Source organism: Petromyzon marinus, chromosome 7, assembly GCF_048934315.1.
Source record: "Petromyzon marinus isolate PM22_M1 ecotype Great Lakes invasive population chromosome 7, UKy_Petmar_22M1.pri1.0, whole genome shotgun sequence".
NCBI classification, from domain to species: Eukaryota; Metazoa; Chordata; class Hyperoartia; order Petromyzontiformes; family Petromyzontidae; genus Petromyzon; species Petromyzon marinus.
The window spans coordinates 12,424,216-12,445,436 of NC_133673.1; the positions used below are offsets into that span (position 1 = coordinate 12,424,216).

At 48.5% G+C, this 21,221-nt stretch overlaps 1 protein-coding gene across 1 annotated transcript in view; it reads left to right on the forward strand.

Annotated features, from left to right (window-relative positions):
- PWP1 (PWP1 homolog, endonuclein) overlaps nucleotides 1–21,221 on the forward strand; it is a 61,032-nt gene that overhangs the window by 36,718 nt on the left and 3,093 nt on the right. The window contains exons 10-14 of the mRNA XM_032949169.2: nucleotides 17,407–17,468; nucleotides 18,132–18,243; nucleotides 18,742–18,832; nucleotides 19,435–19,556; nucleotides 20,554–20,659. Coding sequence (XP_032805060.1) covers nucleotides 17,407–17,468; nucleotides 18,132–18,243; nucleotides 18,742–18,832; nucleotides 19,435–19,556; nucleotides 20,554–20,659 — 493 coding nt within the window. The remainder of the gene's footprint in view (nucleotides 1–17,406; nucleotides 17,469–18,131; nucleotides 18,244–18,741; nucleotides 18,833–19,434; nucleotides 19,557–20,553; nucleotides 20,660–21,221) is intronic.

Sequence of the window (21,221 nt, forward strand, 5' to 3'; positions counted from 1 at the left end):
TGAGGACCTGGAGCGCCGACTGTAGCGTAGATCGCGTTGATCTGGGAGCTGTGATGAGCGTAGCAAGGGCGTCATCGTCCAGCATGGCCGGTAGCGCACTCAACGCCTCGTTGTCCGTCCAGCCGGCCATCTCTTGATGAGCGAGAAAGCGGCGTTGAAAGGCCCCCCAGTCGCCGCCGTCTGAAACGAACTCCTTCAACACCGGCAGGCGTTGTTGAAACGATGGCTTCGTCTCTGAGAGGTGCCGCGCGCCATTTCCGGCCTCTCCCCCGGTGTCTGAGGGGCTGAGGACACCCATCGGCGGTCGCGCAGGTGATGACGATGCGCCCGCCGATTGGTCCTGACAGCGGGCGTCCGTTGGTGATGACGTCACCACCGCTGATTGGCCCACAGCGTCCACGTGGCGCTGCGACCCTCCAATCGCCGTGGCGGACACTGTCATGGCGGCAAATCCGAAATCTGGTGGCTGTGTTTCGGCGGGAATGGCCGTTGAACGGCGTTCGTCTCTCTGCCGCCTTTGCGCCCGCAGCCCCGCGCGGTTGATTTCCTCCAGCGTGGAAGCCGCGGCATACAGCAGCTCAGCCAGTCGAGAGTGAGCCGCCTGCAACCCGTCCTCCATCGGCGGCCACTCCTCCAGCGGCGGCTGCTGTTGGGGCGTCTGGGACATCCCAGGATCGTCGGCCGCGGCCTCTGGCGCAATCCCAGGCGAGCCGTCCTCCTCCTGGGGTTCCTGTGATCGGTTTGTACTCCTTGTGTCCATTTTAAGACCACTTCTGACACCAGTTGTAGTGGGTTCCAGGACACGGAGACGGCAGAATAGAAGCAGCACTATTTATTTAAACCTTAACAAGGGTTACACTAGAAGGGGTAGCGGCCCCTCCACCCGTATAACTCAGGAACACACCCCAGGCTCTCTGGCCTAAGCTCTAGGCTCCCAGTTCCTCCTGGTAGGGCTCTAAGGGAGGCTATCAGATCCGGCCCTGGTTAGGCACAGATCTCGGCACCCCGCCGACCAGACCGGCCCTTAGAAGGACTCTGACTCTGGGGCTCTGGGGCCGCACCACTGGCTTGCTGTGCCGGCCCTGAAAAGGGCAGCGGTCACAGGAGTTCCAGGGTCTCACCTAGCTGGCCTTCTTTCTTCACTGGTTGCTTCAGCCTCGGGCCCCACCCTCTGCCCCGAGCTCCCTGGCTCCCCGCACTTTATACCCACTGGAGCCTTAGCGGACGTTGTTGTAGCCACCAAGGTGTGGGTGAACCACACCTTCCCGTGTCATGTGTTTATTCCCCATAGCACCCCTACACTTGTATCGACGCGCACGCTGCCCTTGAGGTGACAGGGGAAGGCAGGAATGTTACCCGTCGGCCCGAGGGAAGCTCGATGCAACCCTGATCAATTAGAATTTTAATCGGCATTTTGCCCAAAAAGTCCGTCCCCAACAAGCACGGAACCGCCAGCGAGGACGAGACTAATATCGGCCCGGAGAGTTTGATATCGCCAATGCAAATTTGTGCTCGAATTTGGCCTATGATACCCAGCGAACCCCCGTTCGCTGCGTAACACGGAACGGTGACTGGGAGCAAGGGGCGGCTTTGAACGGGAAGAATATTATAAATCAAGTCTGACACAATGGTCGCCGAAGCTCCCGTATCGACGAGGATACGCACCTCGACCCCGTCAATGCGACCCGCGACCACGGACGAGCCTGCCGACGCAGCAACAATGCGGTGGGCCAATTCCGTCCACTGCCCCGGCCCGAGCACCCTCTCGACCCCGCCGCCACCCAACAACCGAATGGGCGTACCCCGAGGCCCGTACACCGAAACGCGCGAGGTGGGGACAGGTGTGTGCACAGGCCGAGCATGTGGGGTGCCGCGACTTGCCGGGTTGCGATGCGGAGGCCTGTAGGCTGGAGCGCCGTCCGACCGTCCCGGCTGTCGTTGACGAGGCGCCCGGCATTCCGCAGCCACGTGGCCCTTGCGGCCACAGTTGTAGCACGTGATGAGCGCCTTGGGGTGCTCCTGGCGATCCGGTGTGGTCCGAGCCGGCCTCCCTCCGGATCTCCACTCCACCGGGCGACCCGCCGCGAAGACCTCCTCGGAGGGGGGGATGGTCGGCGTCCCAGCGCACACCGCAGCTGCGCCCTTGGGGACGAGAGGTGATCGACGCTGCGCTATCAGGTGCGCGTGGATGTGTCTTGCTGCCCGCAAGGAGCACATGTCCGCGTCGTCCTCTGCGACGATGACGATCTGTAGCTCCTGGGCCAACGCCAGGAGCTTCTCCGTCACCATCGCGTCCACCCCTTCGCCGTCCATCCGCGGGAAAGCCGCTTTTGCGAGGGCCAGGAGAGCCGTGCGATACGCCAGCGGTGGCTCCTTCTGGCCCCTGCACCGCTCGTGGAAGAGTTTGCGGCAGTCCGACGATGGCCCGTAGACTATGGTGAGGACCTGGAGCGCCGACTGTAGCGTAGATCGCGTTGATCTGGGAGCTGTGATGAGCGTAGCAAGGGCGTCATCGTCCAGCATGGCCGGTAGCGCACTCAACGCCTCGTTGTCCGTCCAGCCGGCCATCTCTTGATGAGCGAGAAAGCGGCGTTGAAAGGCCCCCCAGTCGCCGCCGTCTGAAACGAACTCCTTCAACACCGGCAGGCGTTGTTGAAACGATGGCTTCGTCTCTGAGAGGTGCCGCGCGCCATTTCCGGCCTCTCCACCGGTGTCTGTGGGGCTGGGGACACCCATCGGCGGTCGCGCAGGTGATGACGATGCGCCCGCCGATTGGTCCTGACAGCGGGCGTCCGTTGGTGATGACGTCACCACCGCTGATTGGCCCACAGCGTCCACGTGGCGCTGCGACCCTCCAATCGCCGTGGCGGACACTGTCATGGCGGCAAATCCGAAATCTGGTGGCTGTGTTTCGGCGGGAATGGCCGTTGAACGGCGTTCGTCTCTCTGCCGCCTTTGCGCCCGCAGCCCCGCGCGGTTGATTTCCTCCAGCGTGGAAGCCGCGGCATACAGCAGCTCAGCCAGTCGAGAGTGAGCCGCCTGCAACCCGTCCTCCATCGGCGGCCACTCCTCCAGCGGCGGCTGCTGTTGGGGCGTCTGGGACATCCCAGGATCGTCGGCCGCGGCCTCTGGCGCAATCCCAGGCGAGCCGTCCTCCTCCTGGGGTTCCTGTGATCGGTTTGTACTCCTTGTGTCCATTTTAAGACCACTCCTGACACCAGTTGTAGTGGGTTCCAGGACACGGAGACGGCAGAATAGAAGCAGCACTATTTATTTAAACCTTAACAAGGGTTACACTAGAAGGGGTAGCGGCCCCTCCACCCGTATAACTCAGGAACACACCCCAGGCTCTCTAGCCTAAGCTCTAGGCTCCCAGTTCCTCCGGGTAGGGCTCTAAGGGAGGCTATCAGATCCGGCCCTGGTTAGGCACAGATCTCGGCACCCCGCCGACCAGACCGGCCCTTAGAAGGACTCTGACTCTGGGGCTCTGGGGCCGCACCACTGGCTTGCTGTGCCGGCCCTGAAAAGGGCAGCGGTCACAGGAGTTCCAGGGTCTCACCTAGCTGGCCTTCTTTCTTCACTGGTTGCTTCAGCCTCGGGCCCCACACTCTGCCCCGAGCTCCCTGGCTCCCCGCACTTTATACCCACTGGAGCCTTAGCGGACGTTGTTGTAGCCACCAAGGTGTGGGTGAACCACACCTTCCCGTGTCATGTGTTTATTCCCCATAGCACCCCTACAGTAGTATGACCGTCGTTCTTCCTTTACCCTGGTGCTTCTCATTCCACTGTCGCATTGTTTTCGCCCGCCGAGCTCGAAATTCACTGCCCCGACTGACGAGCGCAGAGGCACCACTTTCATTGCGTCCGCTATCATGCCGCGTGCCCTCATTTTGAATTCCGTCTGATCTGACGGCAGGACGCGCCAGAAGTGACGGCGCTGGCGTGAGCAATCGCTTGACGGTGTTTAATTCCCACCGCCTTTGCTTCGCGTGGGGAAATTGAATGCTGGCAACAGCGCCCTGGGGATGAGCGGCAGGAAAGTCTGTGCAAATTTTTTGTGTTAAGCGCGCCACAAGCAGGGCTTGGCTCGTTAAGTCTGTGCCCCACCCAAAGGCTCGTCGGCTCTGCAACTGAGCGGCTCGTAATGGACAGCATCTGTCGGTGCGATTGTAGTGCCGTTCCACCCGCGCGTCCCCCTTTCCCCAACCCCAGCCGAGATTGCCCCCCTTTGTCTCGGGCCCCCAAATGTGTGACACTCGACCGCGGGCTACTGAACCGACGAGCGAAACGGCGGCTTAGAAATGACGGAGCTGTAGCAGCCAGCGGTGATTTTTTTTACTTGACTTTGGAGACGGATTTCATCATAATCCTTATTATCATCACCACCGAAGTTAATTTCCTGGCCAAGGCTAACCCCAGTGCCGACGAGTGACTATATCTGAACCAATCCTTGGCTCCGCTGTTCAGCGACACACTGACCAGCATGGGCAGTATGTCGTCAAACAAGCCCCATGACTGAGTGACAAGGTGAGACCTTCATCCAGCAGCAGTAGTATAATGAAAGATCTGGACATTATCCTAAGTTCAACAATTTTTAGCTAAACATATCATTTGGTGAACCTGCACTGGCAGTGGTGCACAAGCACAAATAACTAAAAAACTCGAACGCATCAATAACGCTGCCTTAATAAAACACTCACGTGTTGAGTTTTTAATTTATCCTAAGGCGGAACTCGAAGGCGCATTAGGCGATGATGATCCATTGTCACCTTCCTGTGTGCATGTCCTCGAGCGGGCCCGTGAATGACGCTCGCATGCTTTTCTGTAAATTATGCCATGGCGATGCAATGCAGAACTTCGCACGCAGTCACTTTCTTTCTGCTGGCTCGACAAATCTTTCAAAGAGTTGTTTCCAGCGTCGGAGCGTGAGCTGAGCAAGTTTCGTGGCGCTCGGCCAGAGTGGGCACTGCTAAGACACCGCAAACGCTGCTCGTTAGCCAGTGACAGCTTGCTTCTGGGACCGTTTTTTTTAATTCCAAGTTTTATTCCAATTACACTACTCGGAACCCTCGAATAATAATAACTACTCGTGGCATTGGTGGCATTCTTATAGTGCAAGGCTATATCATTCAACTATGGTCTGCTATTAAGCGGTGCATCACCCCGTGTGAAGATAACTACCCTTGGAAGATGATATCACAGACGTGACTTCTGAAATCTCAAGTGACCTTTTATGCATGTACGAAGGCGCTGCACCTTCCCACAATTCACCCTGCTTTGGAGAAATGTTTGACACATGGCAGGCGATCCATTATTTTTAATTAACAGAGCTGCCATTTTTTTATTTAAGTGTTAAAGCAAATTTTAATATGATGAGGTTTTTTTTCGTCCAGCCGTTAGTGGCTGAGCTGAGACCATTACTCATTCCACTTGAGAACCCTGTTTAATCGTACGTGTGGCTTAAGACCAAATTTCAGCATAATTTATCCGCAGTGCTGGCTCGGTGCTGTCTCTTGAGCCACCCAGTCACCTCCATAATCATCAATCATCAGCCATGATATATCCACTGCTGGATTAAGGCCTCCCCCCATCTCTGCGGTGGACGTATCTTTACGGGCGTGTTCTGTGGTTTTGGCTGCCATTCCATGACCAGTCTCGACCACTCACTGTGTCATCTCTTCCAGCGAAGTGTCCTTCCGCCAGAGCCCACTCACTTTGTGTGCATGATGATGACTAACTTGCGTACCTTCTCCGACCCATGTGCTTCTCTTCACGTCTCAGTGTAACAGTCGTCTCCAATTTCAGTCACGTCACTTCGTTACATATATGTACATTGAAATAATAATGGCACATTGTGCGAGTTGATTGTTATGGATGGCTGGTTATTTTTAATTAGTCTTCATCTGCTTGAGAACGTTAAAGACAATTTCATGAATTGGGGGAGCCAGTAAAGCCGTTAAGGATCACCCTCCTCCGGGCTCGGGCTCGCGTTTTCAGAGCGCTGCATCCAGAAATGTCGTCGATGGGGATTGTTTGCAGATGAAGTTTACAATGGATAATCGCCCCGTCCTTTTATAAAGGGCATGCTGTTTACCCACAGTCCCCACGCGTCGCCAACACCGACTGGGTTTACTTGATTTATTTACAAAACTAATACCCCTGCATGAACACTGCAGACACTGCAGAAATAAATTTGCTTGTGTGCATAAAGGACTGAGAATGAGGAATAAAGGATGGGGGGGGGGGGGTGTCATCTAGACACTGCTATTGAGTGGGGAAAAAACTTAAATGCCTAAGAAATTGATAATGAGCTCATATATTAATAATTTAGGTCTGTAACAATTAACCGAATTACCCCCCCCCCCCCCACCAACGTTTCTTGTGGTAAATGGTGAAGCTCGGTAGAGATGAGCACTACCGCCAGTAGTAATCGATAAAGGTGCAGCCCTGCAATTTCTTGCTCACACCGCTGCTGGCAGAAGGGCCTTCACGAGAGGGTAGTTTGGTCTACTCTTCCACGCTCGGCAGACACATTTGAATAAGCGGGAAACCCCACACTTTACGCCACTGCACGCCATCTGCCCGATCGACTCGGTGCCGTGTGCACATTAATATTGTTGGGTGGAGGGGTGGGGGAACAGGTGGGATTTAAGATACTTTGCACCGTTGATTCAACCGCCGCACTCGAAGATGGGACCGAACAAACGACCTCTGGCTTGCAAGTCTTAAGCGTGCTGCCCATTGCACCACGGCGGTGCCACAGGAGCCGTATTTCTCACGAAAAACTGAAACGAATGGTGCGCGGATTTTTCCCCCCATCAAGCATCCGTCGAGGGAGTAACCGCTACGCAGCCACGCTCTGATGACCGCTGATCCCAGAGCGCCGCCCTGGGTATGACCATATGAGTCAATGAAAGCCACAGACAAAGTATGTGACAGCGCAGGGGCCCGTTTTCCCCATTGCTGTGAATCATCGCGATGTGTGTGTGTGCACAGCTCTGCCTATTGTTAGCTGTGCTGAATTTCATAATTTTGTCTTTTCTCGGTCGATATTTTTTTAACCCACCCCCCCCCCGACCCTTTGCTCGGATATAATAAATTATTCTGTCCTTGGAAATTGCATAGCTGAACAGACTAGTTATATTGTGCGGTATTTTTATGTGTGCATGTATATAACGTGTTCTCATTTGCATTTTTCACTTGGAGAGCGATATTGAAATATTCCGCACGTCGTGCGACGTATATAGCTGAAAGGAAATGTAACTGTTTAATAGGGAAACGGAGCCGCGCGGAATAAATAATTGCAGGCCCATAAGCTGTGTAAAGGAATAATGTGTGGCACGGGGAAGTGTGTGAAAAACAGTGAATAAATTGGCAGGTGGCCACAGATCTCGGCTTTAATTTAACGCTCCCAAAAATAGCGTGGGATGTCGACGCCTTCCAACGCTTCGCTGCAAATGTCCTCCTGGCGCGTCGGGTCCCCCCGAGATTGTTGACGCGAGCACGTCCGTTAAAAACAAAGCACTTTTATCACCGTATTCCAGAAATAGCAGTAAAAGAAAACGTACGATGACTAGTTCATTTTTTTTGCTCTAATTGAGAAATTTGTATAATTGGATGCAGGCCTGCGACGAGCCGTGCGTCTCACGGACAGGGTTATCCAGTTTAAAATGTAGGCTTTCGCGACCAATATTATCCAAAATAGGTTTTTTTTGGGTTGGAGAGCATAGATCTGAATACGTCGTTCAACCCGCCACCACCCTACACAGCCAATTAGTAAGGTTTGTCACGTATACAAAACATGCCAATTATTTATGTTGGAGAGTCAACCCACAACATTTACAATTTGAGTGGGTTTGCTCCGGTGTGCTGAACTTGTACCTAATTGTCATGTTTTGTTTACGTGACAAACTTTACTAATTGGCTGTGTCGGGTGGTGGCAGGTTTAATGCCACAGTTATATTTAGGCAATTTGACCCAAACAAAACTCTTTTTGGGTTTATCCAGCACCTACAGTGAAGTTTTATAATAATTTACCAACTTGCCAAAGCCAGAGATGCAATTGACAAACCACGTAATGTTCCGTCGTTTTATCGATTAACAGTCGATTTTTACGCTCGCGATACACGCGCCTAACATTTTAAATGTGAAAATCGATTGTTTAAAATGTATGGCAATTGTACAAAAATGATACGCTAATGTTACATTTAGGTAAACATACTTGTCAACCCCTTACCGGTGCCTACCTTATTACAGACCAATTCAGACCTTATTGATCACCCCGTGCCTTTGTAAATCTCAACGTTCATCCTACAAAGTCCCATCACAAGGGAGAAACAAATACAGTGAGGGAAAAAAAGTTTTTGATCCCCTGCTGATTTTGTACGTTTGCCCACTGACAAACAAATTATCAGTCTATAATTTTAATTGTAGGTGTATTTGAACAGTGCTAGACAGAATAACAACAAAAAAATACAGAAAAACGCATGTCAAAAAATGTTATAAATTGATTTGCATTTTAATGAGGGAAATAAGTATTTGACCCCTCTGCAAAACATGACTTAGTACTTGGTGGCAAATCCCTTGTTGGCAATCACAGAGGTCAGACGTTTCTTGTAGTTGGCCACCAGGTTCGCACACATCTCAGGAGGGATTTTGCCCCACTCCTCTTTGCAGATCTTCTCCAAGTCATTAAGGTTTCGAGGCTGACGTTTGGCAACTCGAACCCTCAGCTCCCTCCACAGATTTTCTATGGGATTAAGGTCTGGAGACCTAATCTCAGCTCGTTACCTGTATAAAAGACACCTGGGAGCCAGAAATCTGTCCGATTGAGAGGGGGTCAAATACTTATTTCCCTCATTAAAATGCACACCTACTTATAACATTTTTGACATGCGTTTTTCTGGATTTTTGTTGTTATTCTGTCTCTCACTGTTCAAATAAACTTACCATTAAAATTATAGACTGATCATGTCTTTGCCAGTGGGCAAACGTACAAAATCAGCAGGGGATCAAATACTTTTTTCCCTCGCTGTACAAATAGACAAAAAATGTGCCCGTATTGAAACGGCCGTACACCGTATGGACCTGAAAACTAACTTTCCCTGTACAACAATACGGGTAAACTGTATGGGTTGACAGGAATGAAAAACAGTTGTAAACAAATCTGTATGGACGAGACGCAAATTAAATGATCACTTAATCGAATTGCAGCACTGAAGCGTGAGAGTTCATTGAATCACAGGTGGGGGTGAATTGTTAAAATAATTATTTATAACCCCTTGTCAATGCACCCTTGGATAAAGGGCCTCTCCGTGCTCTTGTCGGTCATAGGGCGTGTTGCACGGCTGTTATTAACCTTTGGTGACCAGAATTGCTTTTTCTATTGAGCATGACAGTATGATCTTTCATATTCACAAGGTAGAGAGACAAGACTTATCTGTACGCAAGGTTGTATCTGTACAGATGCAGTGGTGCAGATAGACTTATGCTGAAACGTCAGTGTCCAACTTGCCTATAACAACATCTCAACTAAGACTAATACAAAAAACCCGGAATAGTCTTAACAGACTGTTGGTTCATGTGCCGTTAGCGAGCACCTATTAAGGCCAGTGTGGCATAGGAAACTGCTTAAAACCACCGCCACTAACACTTTCCATGTTTGTATAATAATATAATTAACTTTTTTTTCTCTCCCAAGAATGGAAAGACCGCAGCGATTTACTTGACAGATGAATAATTAAAGGAGTGCAGAAATGTCCTAACACCGGCGCTTTCCGTGGCAGCGGGGTGAATCGTGCAAAGTAATAAATAGCAGTGATGAATTACGAGGGCAATGGCCCAGAGCATGCGGATTGGAGGGGGCGCACGAGGCGCGAGTCATGCGCGGATGCTCTCGGCTAGCTAGCGAATAAAAAATAGGTGTTTAAAACGTCGGCTATCGCGAACGATATTGTGTTAGATCGCATCAATATAAATGTCTTCAACCCTCCGCCACCCGACACAGCCAATTAGTAAGGTATGCCACAATGAACAAAACGTGCCGATTTATTACTACTTCAGCACACCGGTGTATTTGAGATTAAACCCACAACATTTTGGCAATTGCCTAATAATGCTGGTTGTAATCACCAGCGCAATGTCGTACTCAAATCCTGAATGTTGTAGGTTTGCTCTCTAACACACCAGTGTGCTGAAGTAGTCACATATTGGCACATTTTGTTCACGTGACTTACCTTACAAGTTGGCTGTGTCGGGTGGAGGTGGGTTTACGACACATTTCCGCGATCTAACCCAACAAACTTTGTCATGAAAATAGGTGTTAAGCGGGTCATGTGTGACTCTCCTCTGCAGGCGTGTATTGTACATCTTAACTGTGGATGAGAGGCATTGCCATTTTTTAAATACAGTAAAACCTTGGATTGCGAGCATAATTCGTTCCAGAAACGTGTTTGTAATCCAAAGCACTCGTATATCAGTGTGATCACGTGACGCTCGGCAGACAAAGCGTATACGTACTACTCGTATTGCAAGACCTCGCTCGTTTATCAAATTAATATTTATTTAAAAAAATTGCTCGTCTTGCAAAACACTCGCAGACCAAGTTACTCGCAATCCAAGGTTTTGCTGTACATTATAATAACTTTGCCGCCTTTGTTTGGGCCTGTTGTAAAAGGGATGCAAAATGATGGTTCGCCCTTCTTTGCCAGTTGATAAATGGTCACGATTCTGGGTGGCGGTTCCAAAGCAAATGCATACGGGTGTAATTTTACTGACTCGTACGGTAATGAATGGTCTGCGAAGACCTCTGGCCCTGAGTGCTGACACCGTTGGAGACTAAGGTCAGCCTGACATTTCCAAGCCTAATTCTGTTCAATTAAAAACAAAACATGTGCAGGCAAACAAGGCAGTTCGTTCAGTACATTTTCATATTGTGAATAATCAAATATTTATGATTTCTGCAACTGATTATTCTTAAGGCTGTCTTTAAAAAATATGACATGGGTCATCTTAAATTGTTATATTTATGCCTTTGCTTCTCCAATATAAATTTATGGATGACATCTGGAGACAGCGGTGGACTCACTGATCAAGGCTGATAAATATATGCAAATAACATTGTATTGGTACATTAATTCAAATTGTGCAAACAAACATTTTAAAACGAGAATAACTAAATGGGAATCAATCCAATATAAAAAAGGGGAAAAACCCTATTATTACATTTTGGTACTGGCAAAGGAGGTCAAATGATGAGAATCCAATTGAGACAATAAAAAGAGGCAAATATTTATTGAATCAACGCTTGGCAATTTGTATAATTGTTGGCCGATTAAATTGTTCCATGCCCATCAAGTATATTACTAATAATATAATTTGGATGTTTTTTCGTTGAAACCAAATATACAAAAAATACACATGCCACTTACAAATGCACCATTATTATCAGCCATGATCAGTCCACTGTTGGATTGGTGCACACTTTTGATTAAAGCTATTTTTCTTTAATTCTTCATGGTGTTTGATAATCCCCTGTTAGGTTTGTGGCTGAAGAGCCATCAATAAGCCACGTTCCTAACTCACGCTGTGGGAAATTGAATTCTTTGGTAACACTCAAGGTGCTATTCCATGAAAAAATAATTGCAGCGAAATACAAAATCTATTCTCCTTTCTGTGTTGAGAGTGACGAACAATGTCGACAGCGGTCTTTATAACCACACGAGAGCCCAGGGAGACTGCACGTCTTTTAAAGTGAAGCTACCTCTCCTCACATCTCACTCTACTCCCCCTTCACAAACTATTTTGACCTCTCTCCTGACATCGCACTCTATTCTCCTCCATGCAGTCCCCTACCTCTGCCCTCTCATCTCATGGCTGGTGAAGACAGGGTCAATAGATGTAGGCACATTGAAGTGGAGTATAACTAAAGATTTTCCTGCACTGCCCTCTGCTGCCAACAGTGTATCCCTACAGCCTATAATACCAGCTGTGCATCGTGGTTGCCCACAAAAGCACTATACAGACTCAAACCCGCTTAGTTGCAGAGATCTGACACGGTCAGGCGCATTCCTACTCGACAAAGACTTACCGAATCACACAGGCCATACGTGAAAATGTTTACTTCAAATGGTGGCTCGTACCTGGCAAGCCACGCTATTCTCTTCAAGGAGTGGCTTGCCCTCTTGTTCCTAAATTACAATGGTGGCGAAGTTTGTCGCCATCCTGCCAAGCTGCACGATTGGCCAGAGTTGAGCATTCATTCGCAAGAGATGTGCAACCCAATGACAAGGAAATCCTAAAAAGAAATAGGCATAGACAACAGGTCAAGTACAGGAAACGGAAATATTACAGACACGTGACCAGGATGAATGGTGACCGGCTGCAATGGACAGTGATGGAGGGAACTGGAAGGTGCTAGGGGAAGAGGAAGATCGCGATCTAACTGGATGTCAAACATATGTATGTTGAACTTCTTTCGCACTGTACGTAGCCAACCGTGCTAACCAGAGGCAACATCGAACACTCCACGGGATGGTAACCGTCTTGGTTGATAGATGCAGCCACGGACAAGAGAGTCGTGGAAAGTGCCCTGCAAGGAGATATCGGCGAAGGAAACTGTCAGGCCCCAACAGCCCCAAGCGCCATGGGGACTGGACGATCAAGACTGACAATCCAAACCATTCCCTAAAGGGGATGATGGCCTGCTCTGTTGTTGCTGAAATGCGCGCAACCGCCAGCGATTGTGGAGATGCTTGCGAGCCTGGCCTTCCGCATGTTTTGCCGTTTGCGTGCGTCCTTGCGCGATAGATGTTGTGGCACGTTGTTTTGTGGTTCCTCCTGTTTCAAATCGCCCCCTTAATTGACACCGTGATGCACGGGCGCACGCTGCAGCCGCTCCCTTGATCAATAACAACGGGGGAGAGGGAGCGTTGCCTCCTTTGCATGCTGCCCTCGGCTGCGACGGTGTGTATCGTAATTTATCACTGCAAGCGGAACGTCTCGGAAATAGCGGGACAGGTGTGCCTGTAATTGTCTTTTTTTTCCTGTCCAACCCCACTCGGATGTTGTAGCAATAGCAGCGGTTAGCATCACACACGTACCTACCATTTGAACACCGAATGCTATTTGTTCGTATTTTAAAAATAGAGAGGTTGTCGGCGCACTTGCCCTAAGCAAGGTCACGCATACGGAACATCAATCTGTTCCGAACCTTTGGGGGATTTTTTGTCAAAAGCACCGTAGGCAGATGGCAAGCGTGCCAGGCAAAGTGCTGTGATATTCAGAATATTCAGCCCTTGCTTTACTTGAGTTTTTTGGAGGAATTTTGGTGTTGGATAATTTAACCTTATGGCAGGACCCCGGCGTCCCGCATAAACAGAAGTCAAAATCGTAATTAATTTATTTTTGGCGACTCCGTCCCACTGCGCACGTAAACGCCGCGACACACCTGGCGCGGATCATTCTGTTGTCGTGTCGTCCAAGGGCAGTGGCGAGGACGAATGCGCAGCAGAGCTGAACAAGCGAATGCACTCCATGCTCGGGTATGGGCAGGATCATAAGTCTTATCCAAAGCTGCTCAAACTGCCCTACACGACTTGTGTCCTTTATTTATCATAACGGTATGAGATGCGTTGCACCGTTAATTCCTCCTATTTGATAATACTTCTCTTGTCCGTATGAATCTGTGCAGATAGGTTTTTTTTTGCGGTTAAGCCATAGTCCCCACATACTGCGCTCGTATCAATGCGGATAAGAAGAGAGGCGACCCACTACTCTGTAGAGTAACATTGCTATAAACGCCTGTTACAATATGAACAGCGCATTGAAAACGCGTACTATTTTATGTACTGTTTACAAAGTGTGTTCACAAATCCACACTGAGAAACACGATGATTGACAGAGGGGTGTCAATTATTTTTTCGATAGTGTTTTTAAATAGAGGTACTGCAGGTAAGTAGTTGTCTGTTTTAAAGGCTTAGTTTAACAAGACAACACTTGCCACCATCCTTCAAATCCATTGGTGAAAAAGAGCAAAGTTTTTGTTTACATTATATGTTTACATAATATATAATATAATATTCTTAGTTTTTTCGGTAAAGTCACGTTGAAGAGAAACAACAAAATAACAAAATATATATTTTGTTGTTTCTCTTCAACGTGACTTTACCGAAAAAACTAAGAATATGAATTACTGCAGTCACGAAAGCTTTAAATCAAAATATAATATAATGTTTACATTAATATAATGTTTATGCAAGAGCCGGGGGCTGTTAGGACCCCGGGGTCCTGCCATAATGTTCAATTATAAAAGGTAAAGTTAATGGCGCAGCCCAGCAATGTATTGTTCGGGACACTGCTGGCAGAAGGACCTCCACGAAAGTTATCTCTAGAAAGCTCCTCTCGAGGATATTTCTTGCCTGCTCTTCCACACTGGCTAGACATCTTAGACGAGGTGGGAGCCACCCACGCTTTACCATGCACGACCTGCCGATGGACTAACTGCGGTGTACTCATTTACACTGCGGAGTTGACAAGAGGCGGGAAGGTTTAAGAAACCGGCATGATTATTTCATCTTCCACACCGGGAGATTAAACTGGCGACATCTGAATTGTGTGCTATCCGTTAGACCGCGGCAGCTTCCCTTTGGATATGTAGCACAATAAAACTCCCTTGTGGATGAAAGGTTTGCGTATACATTGTACCACGCTGCCTTTAAAGGCCATTGCTCTCTTTATGGTTCTGTCAAGAGTTTTCTGTAGATAGTCGACGGATGGTTTGTTGTGTTTTGCACATGTTCTTATTGTTGGATCAAGTGGGTTTTTTTTTGTGGTGGAACGGAAAGCAGTAGATTTTATCGTCTTGTTGTGAGGGCTGAGACATAAAGGGCCAGTCTGATCTTTTTTCATTCAACTTAAAAGCCTGAATTTAAGCCAAATATATTTATTTCCGGGTCAAACGGTGGTTGACACACCATGCTCGGAACACAAAGACCAGAGTTAAGTTCCTGGCCAGGGCTAACATCGGTTGCGAGTGATATTCAAAATGGTCCTGGGCCAGTTCTTGTATACACTCGCTCTTGACTTCACCATCCCATGATGCATGGGCTGTCGGTGGGGGGTAGGGGTGGGTGGGGTTTGGGGGGGGCTGAGCTTCATCGGATAGTGGATTGACAAAGGCCTGTCAACATGACCATGACAGTCACGACATTGGCGGTCATGATGCTACCATCTGCATGGTGTAATTCGCTTAGTGCTTTCACAGGCACTGTAATGTCGCTGTGCCACTCGGTGAGATATTGACTGAGCCCACTGATTGTGCTGTTGGTCCATTGCAGCTCATGCCTTCCATTCATTTTATTTCGTTGTTGGTGCAGCATTACACCCGTGCTGTCCCGATCCCATTCTGCCTGCCTGTGCTGATATTTCTTCGTTCGCATGAGTTTGCCTCTGCCATATTGCCCGTGCTCCTCCGTGCTGTAAAGCACCCATGTACGTGTGCGCCATGCAAAGCGGAATGCTTAATTCTGGAAGCGACGTTGGAGTGCTGCCATCCAGTGGATAGGGTGGATGTAAACTTATTCGTTTTTTTTGCTCTGTATTGGTGGGGTTTGATTTATAATGTGCAGTACGGCGTCGCATATCGGACCTCGTGACATTTACGCCCGAGCCAATTAACCGCTCTTCCCCAGAGCAGTATTTTTGCGTAATTTTCTGTAAATGTTCACATTAGTAGACCTTTTCACACGTGGGTAATATGTTCCTAACCTCATGTACAGCCACTTCGCTTCTGTAGCACCTGTCAATCATTTCTCCCCCATGTTTAAAGCAGCTTGCGCTTTATATCCATTAACCTATTCGTGGGTGGCATAAACTTCCAGTTTTTATAGATGTTCACATATGCGACCTTTTCACATATCCGCCTCTGTCCCATGGCGAGTTGGATGTGCGACGTTATCCCGAGGGGTGAAGGGGAGGGGCGGACACCAGCCCGTACACCGCGGTCCTGTCACATGCCATCACAAGCCTGCGCCTTGCAGCGGCGTCAAATTGACAGCATGCTCACGAGCACACAGCGCTCGTCTCTTGAGGGAAGAGATTTTCAGACTCGGGTTTGTGCGCGCCTGGGAGATGGAACCTCTTGTGATGGGTGGAGTTGGCGCCGGGCCCCTCCAGAGATGGCCCGACGGTCAGATATTTTTGATCGTGGAAAAAAAACATTTCGTTTCCTTTTTATTGTTTGTTAAAGATTCTATTTGAGAACAGAGTGCGCTTTGCTCCCAAGAGACAAATTCAGGATAACAGAGGATGTGTTTATTTTTGGAGAGTAATTTAATTTGCTATTTTTTTTTAATATATAGGATGAAAACCTATTTTTGGTCATGGTGTCCTTGAGCGATCAACGTGTGTGGTAGAGATCGCTCAAAATTTGGAGGAATGGGTGCTCCGGTGTGTAAAGTTAAAGACCAGGCATGTAACGATGCATCGTTTCGTTGATGATTAAAATAAATTGATTCACATGCTTGAAATACATACGTCGCAATGTGTGTGTAAGCATCAATTTAGATTAATATATACGTGCATCATCTTGAATATAGATGTGCCCCAGTGTAGCCCACTCACAATTTATCGTGAGCTCCGCAACATTGGTTGCACCCGCAGAACGTTTCAGCAGACAGGCTTAACGAGAAGTCCCTGATGCAAATGCCAAAACGGGGTTTGCATCAGGGGCCTTCCTGTCAAAGCTGTCCATCAGAATGTTCTGCGAGTACATCAATGTTGATTTAAAGCTTTGGTGACTGCAGGAATCCATACTCTCTGGTTCTTTCGGTAAAGTCACGTGGATAGAAAAAAATAACAAAAGAAACGGGACGTTTCGGTCGCAACAAAAGCGTCCGTCTCATCCTCACCTGATGACGGACGCTTGTGTTGCGACCGAAACGTCGCGTTTCTTTTGTTATTTTTTCTATCTACGTGACTTTACCTAAAGAACCACAGAGTACGAGTACATCCATGGTTTGCGATATAATCACAGGAAGGGGTGAGTGGGCTGCACTAGCACATTAGACCCACACAATATGGCCATGTCATAACCCAACCGCCGAACCAACTTATTTGATCAGAATATGTTGTAATTGGTTCACATGACCGTTGCAGCCACTCGAAACGAGCCAGTGATGTATGCCCCAATATGTGCTTGTTTTGGAAGCAGATGTTCCATGGCTTTATGGAAAAACTGAAACAACCTAGAATTTCCTCAGATTTTGTTGATAAAAACAAACTTGCTGTTGATAAAGATCAGCGTATGTGGGAATGGGCATGCTTACATATTGGGACGAATGAAAATGCCCCTTGGAATCTCGTGCGAGCGGTTCATGATCGAGTGGTCCCTTGTGGTATGCCTTGCAGGCACAGACCGTGGAGTGGCATCCTTTTGAAGCACAGACGCTCATCTCTGGCTCCTACGACAAGTGAGTGAATCAAGTGGGAAGTACAATTCAAAGAAAGCGGAGCTGGCTGGGTGGCTCGCAGGTCAGAAACACCAAGGCGGCACCGCTGAGATGAGAATAGGTTGGAATCCGAGTTTCAACCACTTGGTGTACTAAACCCAGTTCCCAAATGTAACGAATTCATGGTCTCAGCCCAGTCGTCAATGACTGCACGCACAAAAACATCACATCACGCTTTGTTTTCAGCTGTCTTGGCTACAATGTTGGATTGACATCCCTGCGACTGATGTTTCTTCATTTATAAAAGGCGTGTGGGAACTCGTGGATAAGAGACCATACAGGAGACATCGTATTGACTCTAAAGGAAAATAAGTGGGTTGGGTAGAACAAATCGCTTTCGTTTGAAGGCATTTGATGGGTGACGGACAATGTCGATTACAACTACAAGTCCACCATGAAAATTAAATGATTAAATTGGTTCATGTGCAGTAGCGAGTTGGATTGTGGCATTAGTGGCATCGCTGTTTGGATGCCTTTGTCCAGCATTGGATAGACAATGGCTGATAATAGTGGGTGATGATAAATGGGCATCCCTTTTAAAGTGGAAGGCGGTCATCATCCTGTCATTGGAAGCCGTGCTGAGTGTGATGGCGATGACGGCAACGTTGGTGTGGCTGTGCGCAGGTCCGTGGTGCTGTACGATTGCCGCAGCCCGTCGGACAGCCACCGCATGTGGCGCTTCAGCGGGGAGGTGGAGAGGGTCACTTGGAACCACTTCTCCCCGTTCCACTTCCTGGTGAGAACATATACACCACTTTACGCTAAGACCGTGCGGACCAGCGTGGGCCCACACTCATACCGCTTTTCCACTGGCACATCTAAGCCATGCCAGTGTGGGGGCCTCACGGTACGGGTGGTCCTCCGCTGGCTGTTTGCAAAGCTGAGCCGCAACAAAACCGTGAAGTTCTGGCCTCAGGACATCTGAATCTGGCTCGGGCCCAAGCAGGTCCAGGGGCAGGGACAATAACTTGATTCATCGCATGTGACGTTAGCCAGCATGGCTCGGGTTCTGCAGTGGAAAAACAACCTGGGGTCGTCTTTAGCTGCGCCGGGCCGCCTCGGCACTGGTCCGGCGTGACTTGGTTGTACAGTGTAAAAAGAGGTACGAGACGTGACTCGAGCCTTGACTGGAACACTTTGTTTGCGGCTCCCGTGCTTAATGGCAGTGACGAATGGCGCTGCTATAATAATGGCAGCGATGATGACAATGACAGTGATGATGCGTGTGATGCAGGCCAGCACAGACGACGGCTTCGTGTACTGCCTGGACGCGCGATCGGATAAGTCCGTCTTCACCCTGCAGGCGCACGAGGAGGCAGTTACGGGTGATGAACACACGGACGTACGCACATGCAGACACCGCCATGGCCACGGGCGTCTTGACGCGCGGCAGCCACGCACGCTCCGTAATTTATCATCGCTGGCTATTATTGAGCTCTCTCGATTTCCCTAGGCGGGCAGTTACATCTAATGAGGACTTCACGTGCCTACATATTTGATGTTTGCTTCTAGTTGTTTATTGTCTTGAGGTGGGTTTTTTGTGTTGAGCCAAGGTGGGAGAATGAGTCCCTGATTTTTTACAATTCTTATTATTGCTGCACCAAGTAACTGATGGTTTACTTGCTCTGTGAAGCCATTGTGAGGCATTCTCTGCTATTAAAAAAACAACAAAACTCTGGCCAACATTCGTGTTTTCCTTGGCGGTTCGCTACGAAATCAATATTTCCAGTATTTGTACAAGCGTCGTGAGATGCGGCCGCGCTTACACGCTAAATAAATACAAGTCGTAGTTTAACTGTATTTAGATAATTTTTTTCAAAAGCCATTCTTTTCTCGTTATAGTCTCACATTGATATTTATTTATTTTTACCAAAACGGGCACGGCAGAAGTAACAATACGAATTGCAACGTTTGTCTTGGAATGCAGGGCTGGTGCTGAGCTCGCAGGTAAAGGGCTGCCTGGTGACCTCCTCTGCCGACAAGCACGTCAAGGTGTGGGACATCCTGGCCAACAAGCCCAGCCTGGTGCACTCCCGTGACATGAAAATGGTAACGACCTGGCGTTGACGCGTGCAACGAGCGTGCACGATCTCGTGGGGTTTTTTGGTTTTCCAGCTGTGTGCCTCTTTTTCAGAAGAGTCCTGGCCACAAATGATCGCTCAACGAAGTGGCTCATCGCGTGGAAATGTCTAGCAGCCAAATACTCTTAAGCGCATGTTTCTGAATGTGGGGGGAAAACCTGGAGGACCCGGAGAAAAAAAAATACACGGGACTTCGAGGAGAACATGCGTACTCTAAATATACAGCAGGTGTCAAGGTCGGGATCGAACCCACAACCTCCTGTATACCAGGCGAGGTAGTTAATATCCATACTTGTCAACCCATACGGTTTACCTGTATACCTTTCAATGGCTCACAGCAATAAACGTACAATTGTAGCTATAATTAGCACACAGGCTTACACCACCGATATTATTCGTAATAACGTGTTCGTGTTTTTGGGTTAGATCGCATAAATACATATGTGTCGTAAACCCACCTCCACCCGACATAGGCATTCAGTAAGATTTGCCACATGAGCAAAACTTGCCAATTAGTTACTACATGAGCAAAACGTTCCAATTAGTTACTACTTCAACACACCGGATTGTTGGAGAGTAAACCTACAACATTTACAATTTGAGTACTGTAACTTTTGCTGGTGATTACAACCAGCTTCATTGTGGAAGTCACAGACCTGTCAACCCATACGGTTTACCCGTATTCTTGTACGGGGAAATTGAGTTTTCAGGTCCATATGGTGTACAGACGTTTCAATACGGGCAACAAAATTGTCTATTTTTTTGTGTTCTCCCTTGTGATAGGACTTTATAGGATGAACCTTAAGATTTATTAGGGCACGGCGTGACAAAATAAGGTCTGAATTGGTCTGTAATAAGGTAGGCACTGATAAGAGGTTGACAGGTATGAACATCTCTCCACCGTTGGAAACGCTGCGACCGCCACTGTGCCATTTTTTAACGAAGCGTCTGCACGTGTCCACCAGGGCATCATCTACTGTGGCAGCTGCAGCCCCGACAGCCCCTTCACATTCGCGTTCGGAGGGCAGAAGGACGGCCTGCGTGTGTGGGACATCACGAACGTGAAATCAGGTGATTATCGGAGGATCATAACGCCCATGGATTTGTCTTTTTCTTATTTGCTCGAGTGTATGTGTATCGAACTGGACTTTCCGATTATTTAATTTAATAGATTACTCTAGCTAGTATCGGTTCGATTGCTTTACTCGTACGATGAAACGAAAGCGGTTGGGGAGAAAAATACCGACCTCTGTTCTCACATGTGCCGTTGGATGCTAGGTTATGGACGCGGCTTGATGACATCGTTAGCTGGGTGTGCATTGTAGGGGGCAGAATGTGGGAGTGGCCTCTATTTTTAATAGACCTGATTAATTGACCACAGAAGGTGATTTACGAATTTTGGTCGATTGCCTTAATCGACTAATAGCCCCATCTCTATCTGTGTGCGTAAGTGCTTCACAGAGAAGTGGCCCAGGAGCTCAGAGTGCCAAGCTAGCATCGCTAAGTGTCCGGGCAGCTATCCTTTGCTTCAACTGGTTTCTCAAGTGCACCAAGTCAATGGTTTTTTGGCTGGTCAACAATAATTGCACAATAAAGCCATCATATTAAATATGATTCTTGGACTTAAATTTGG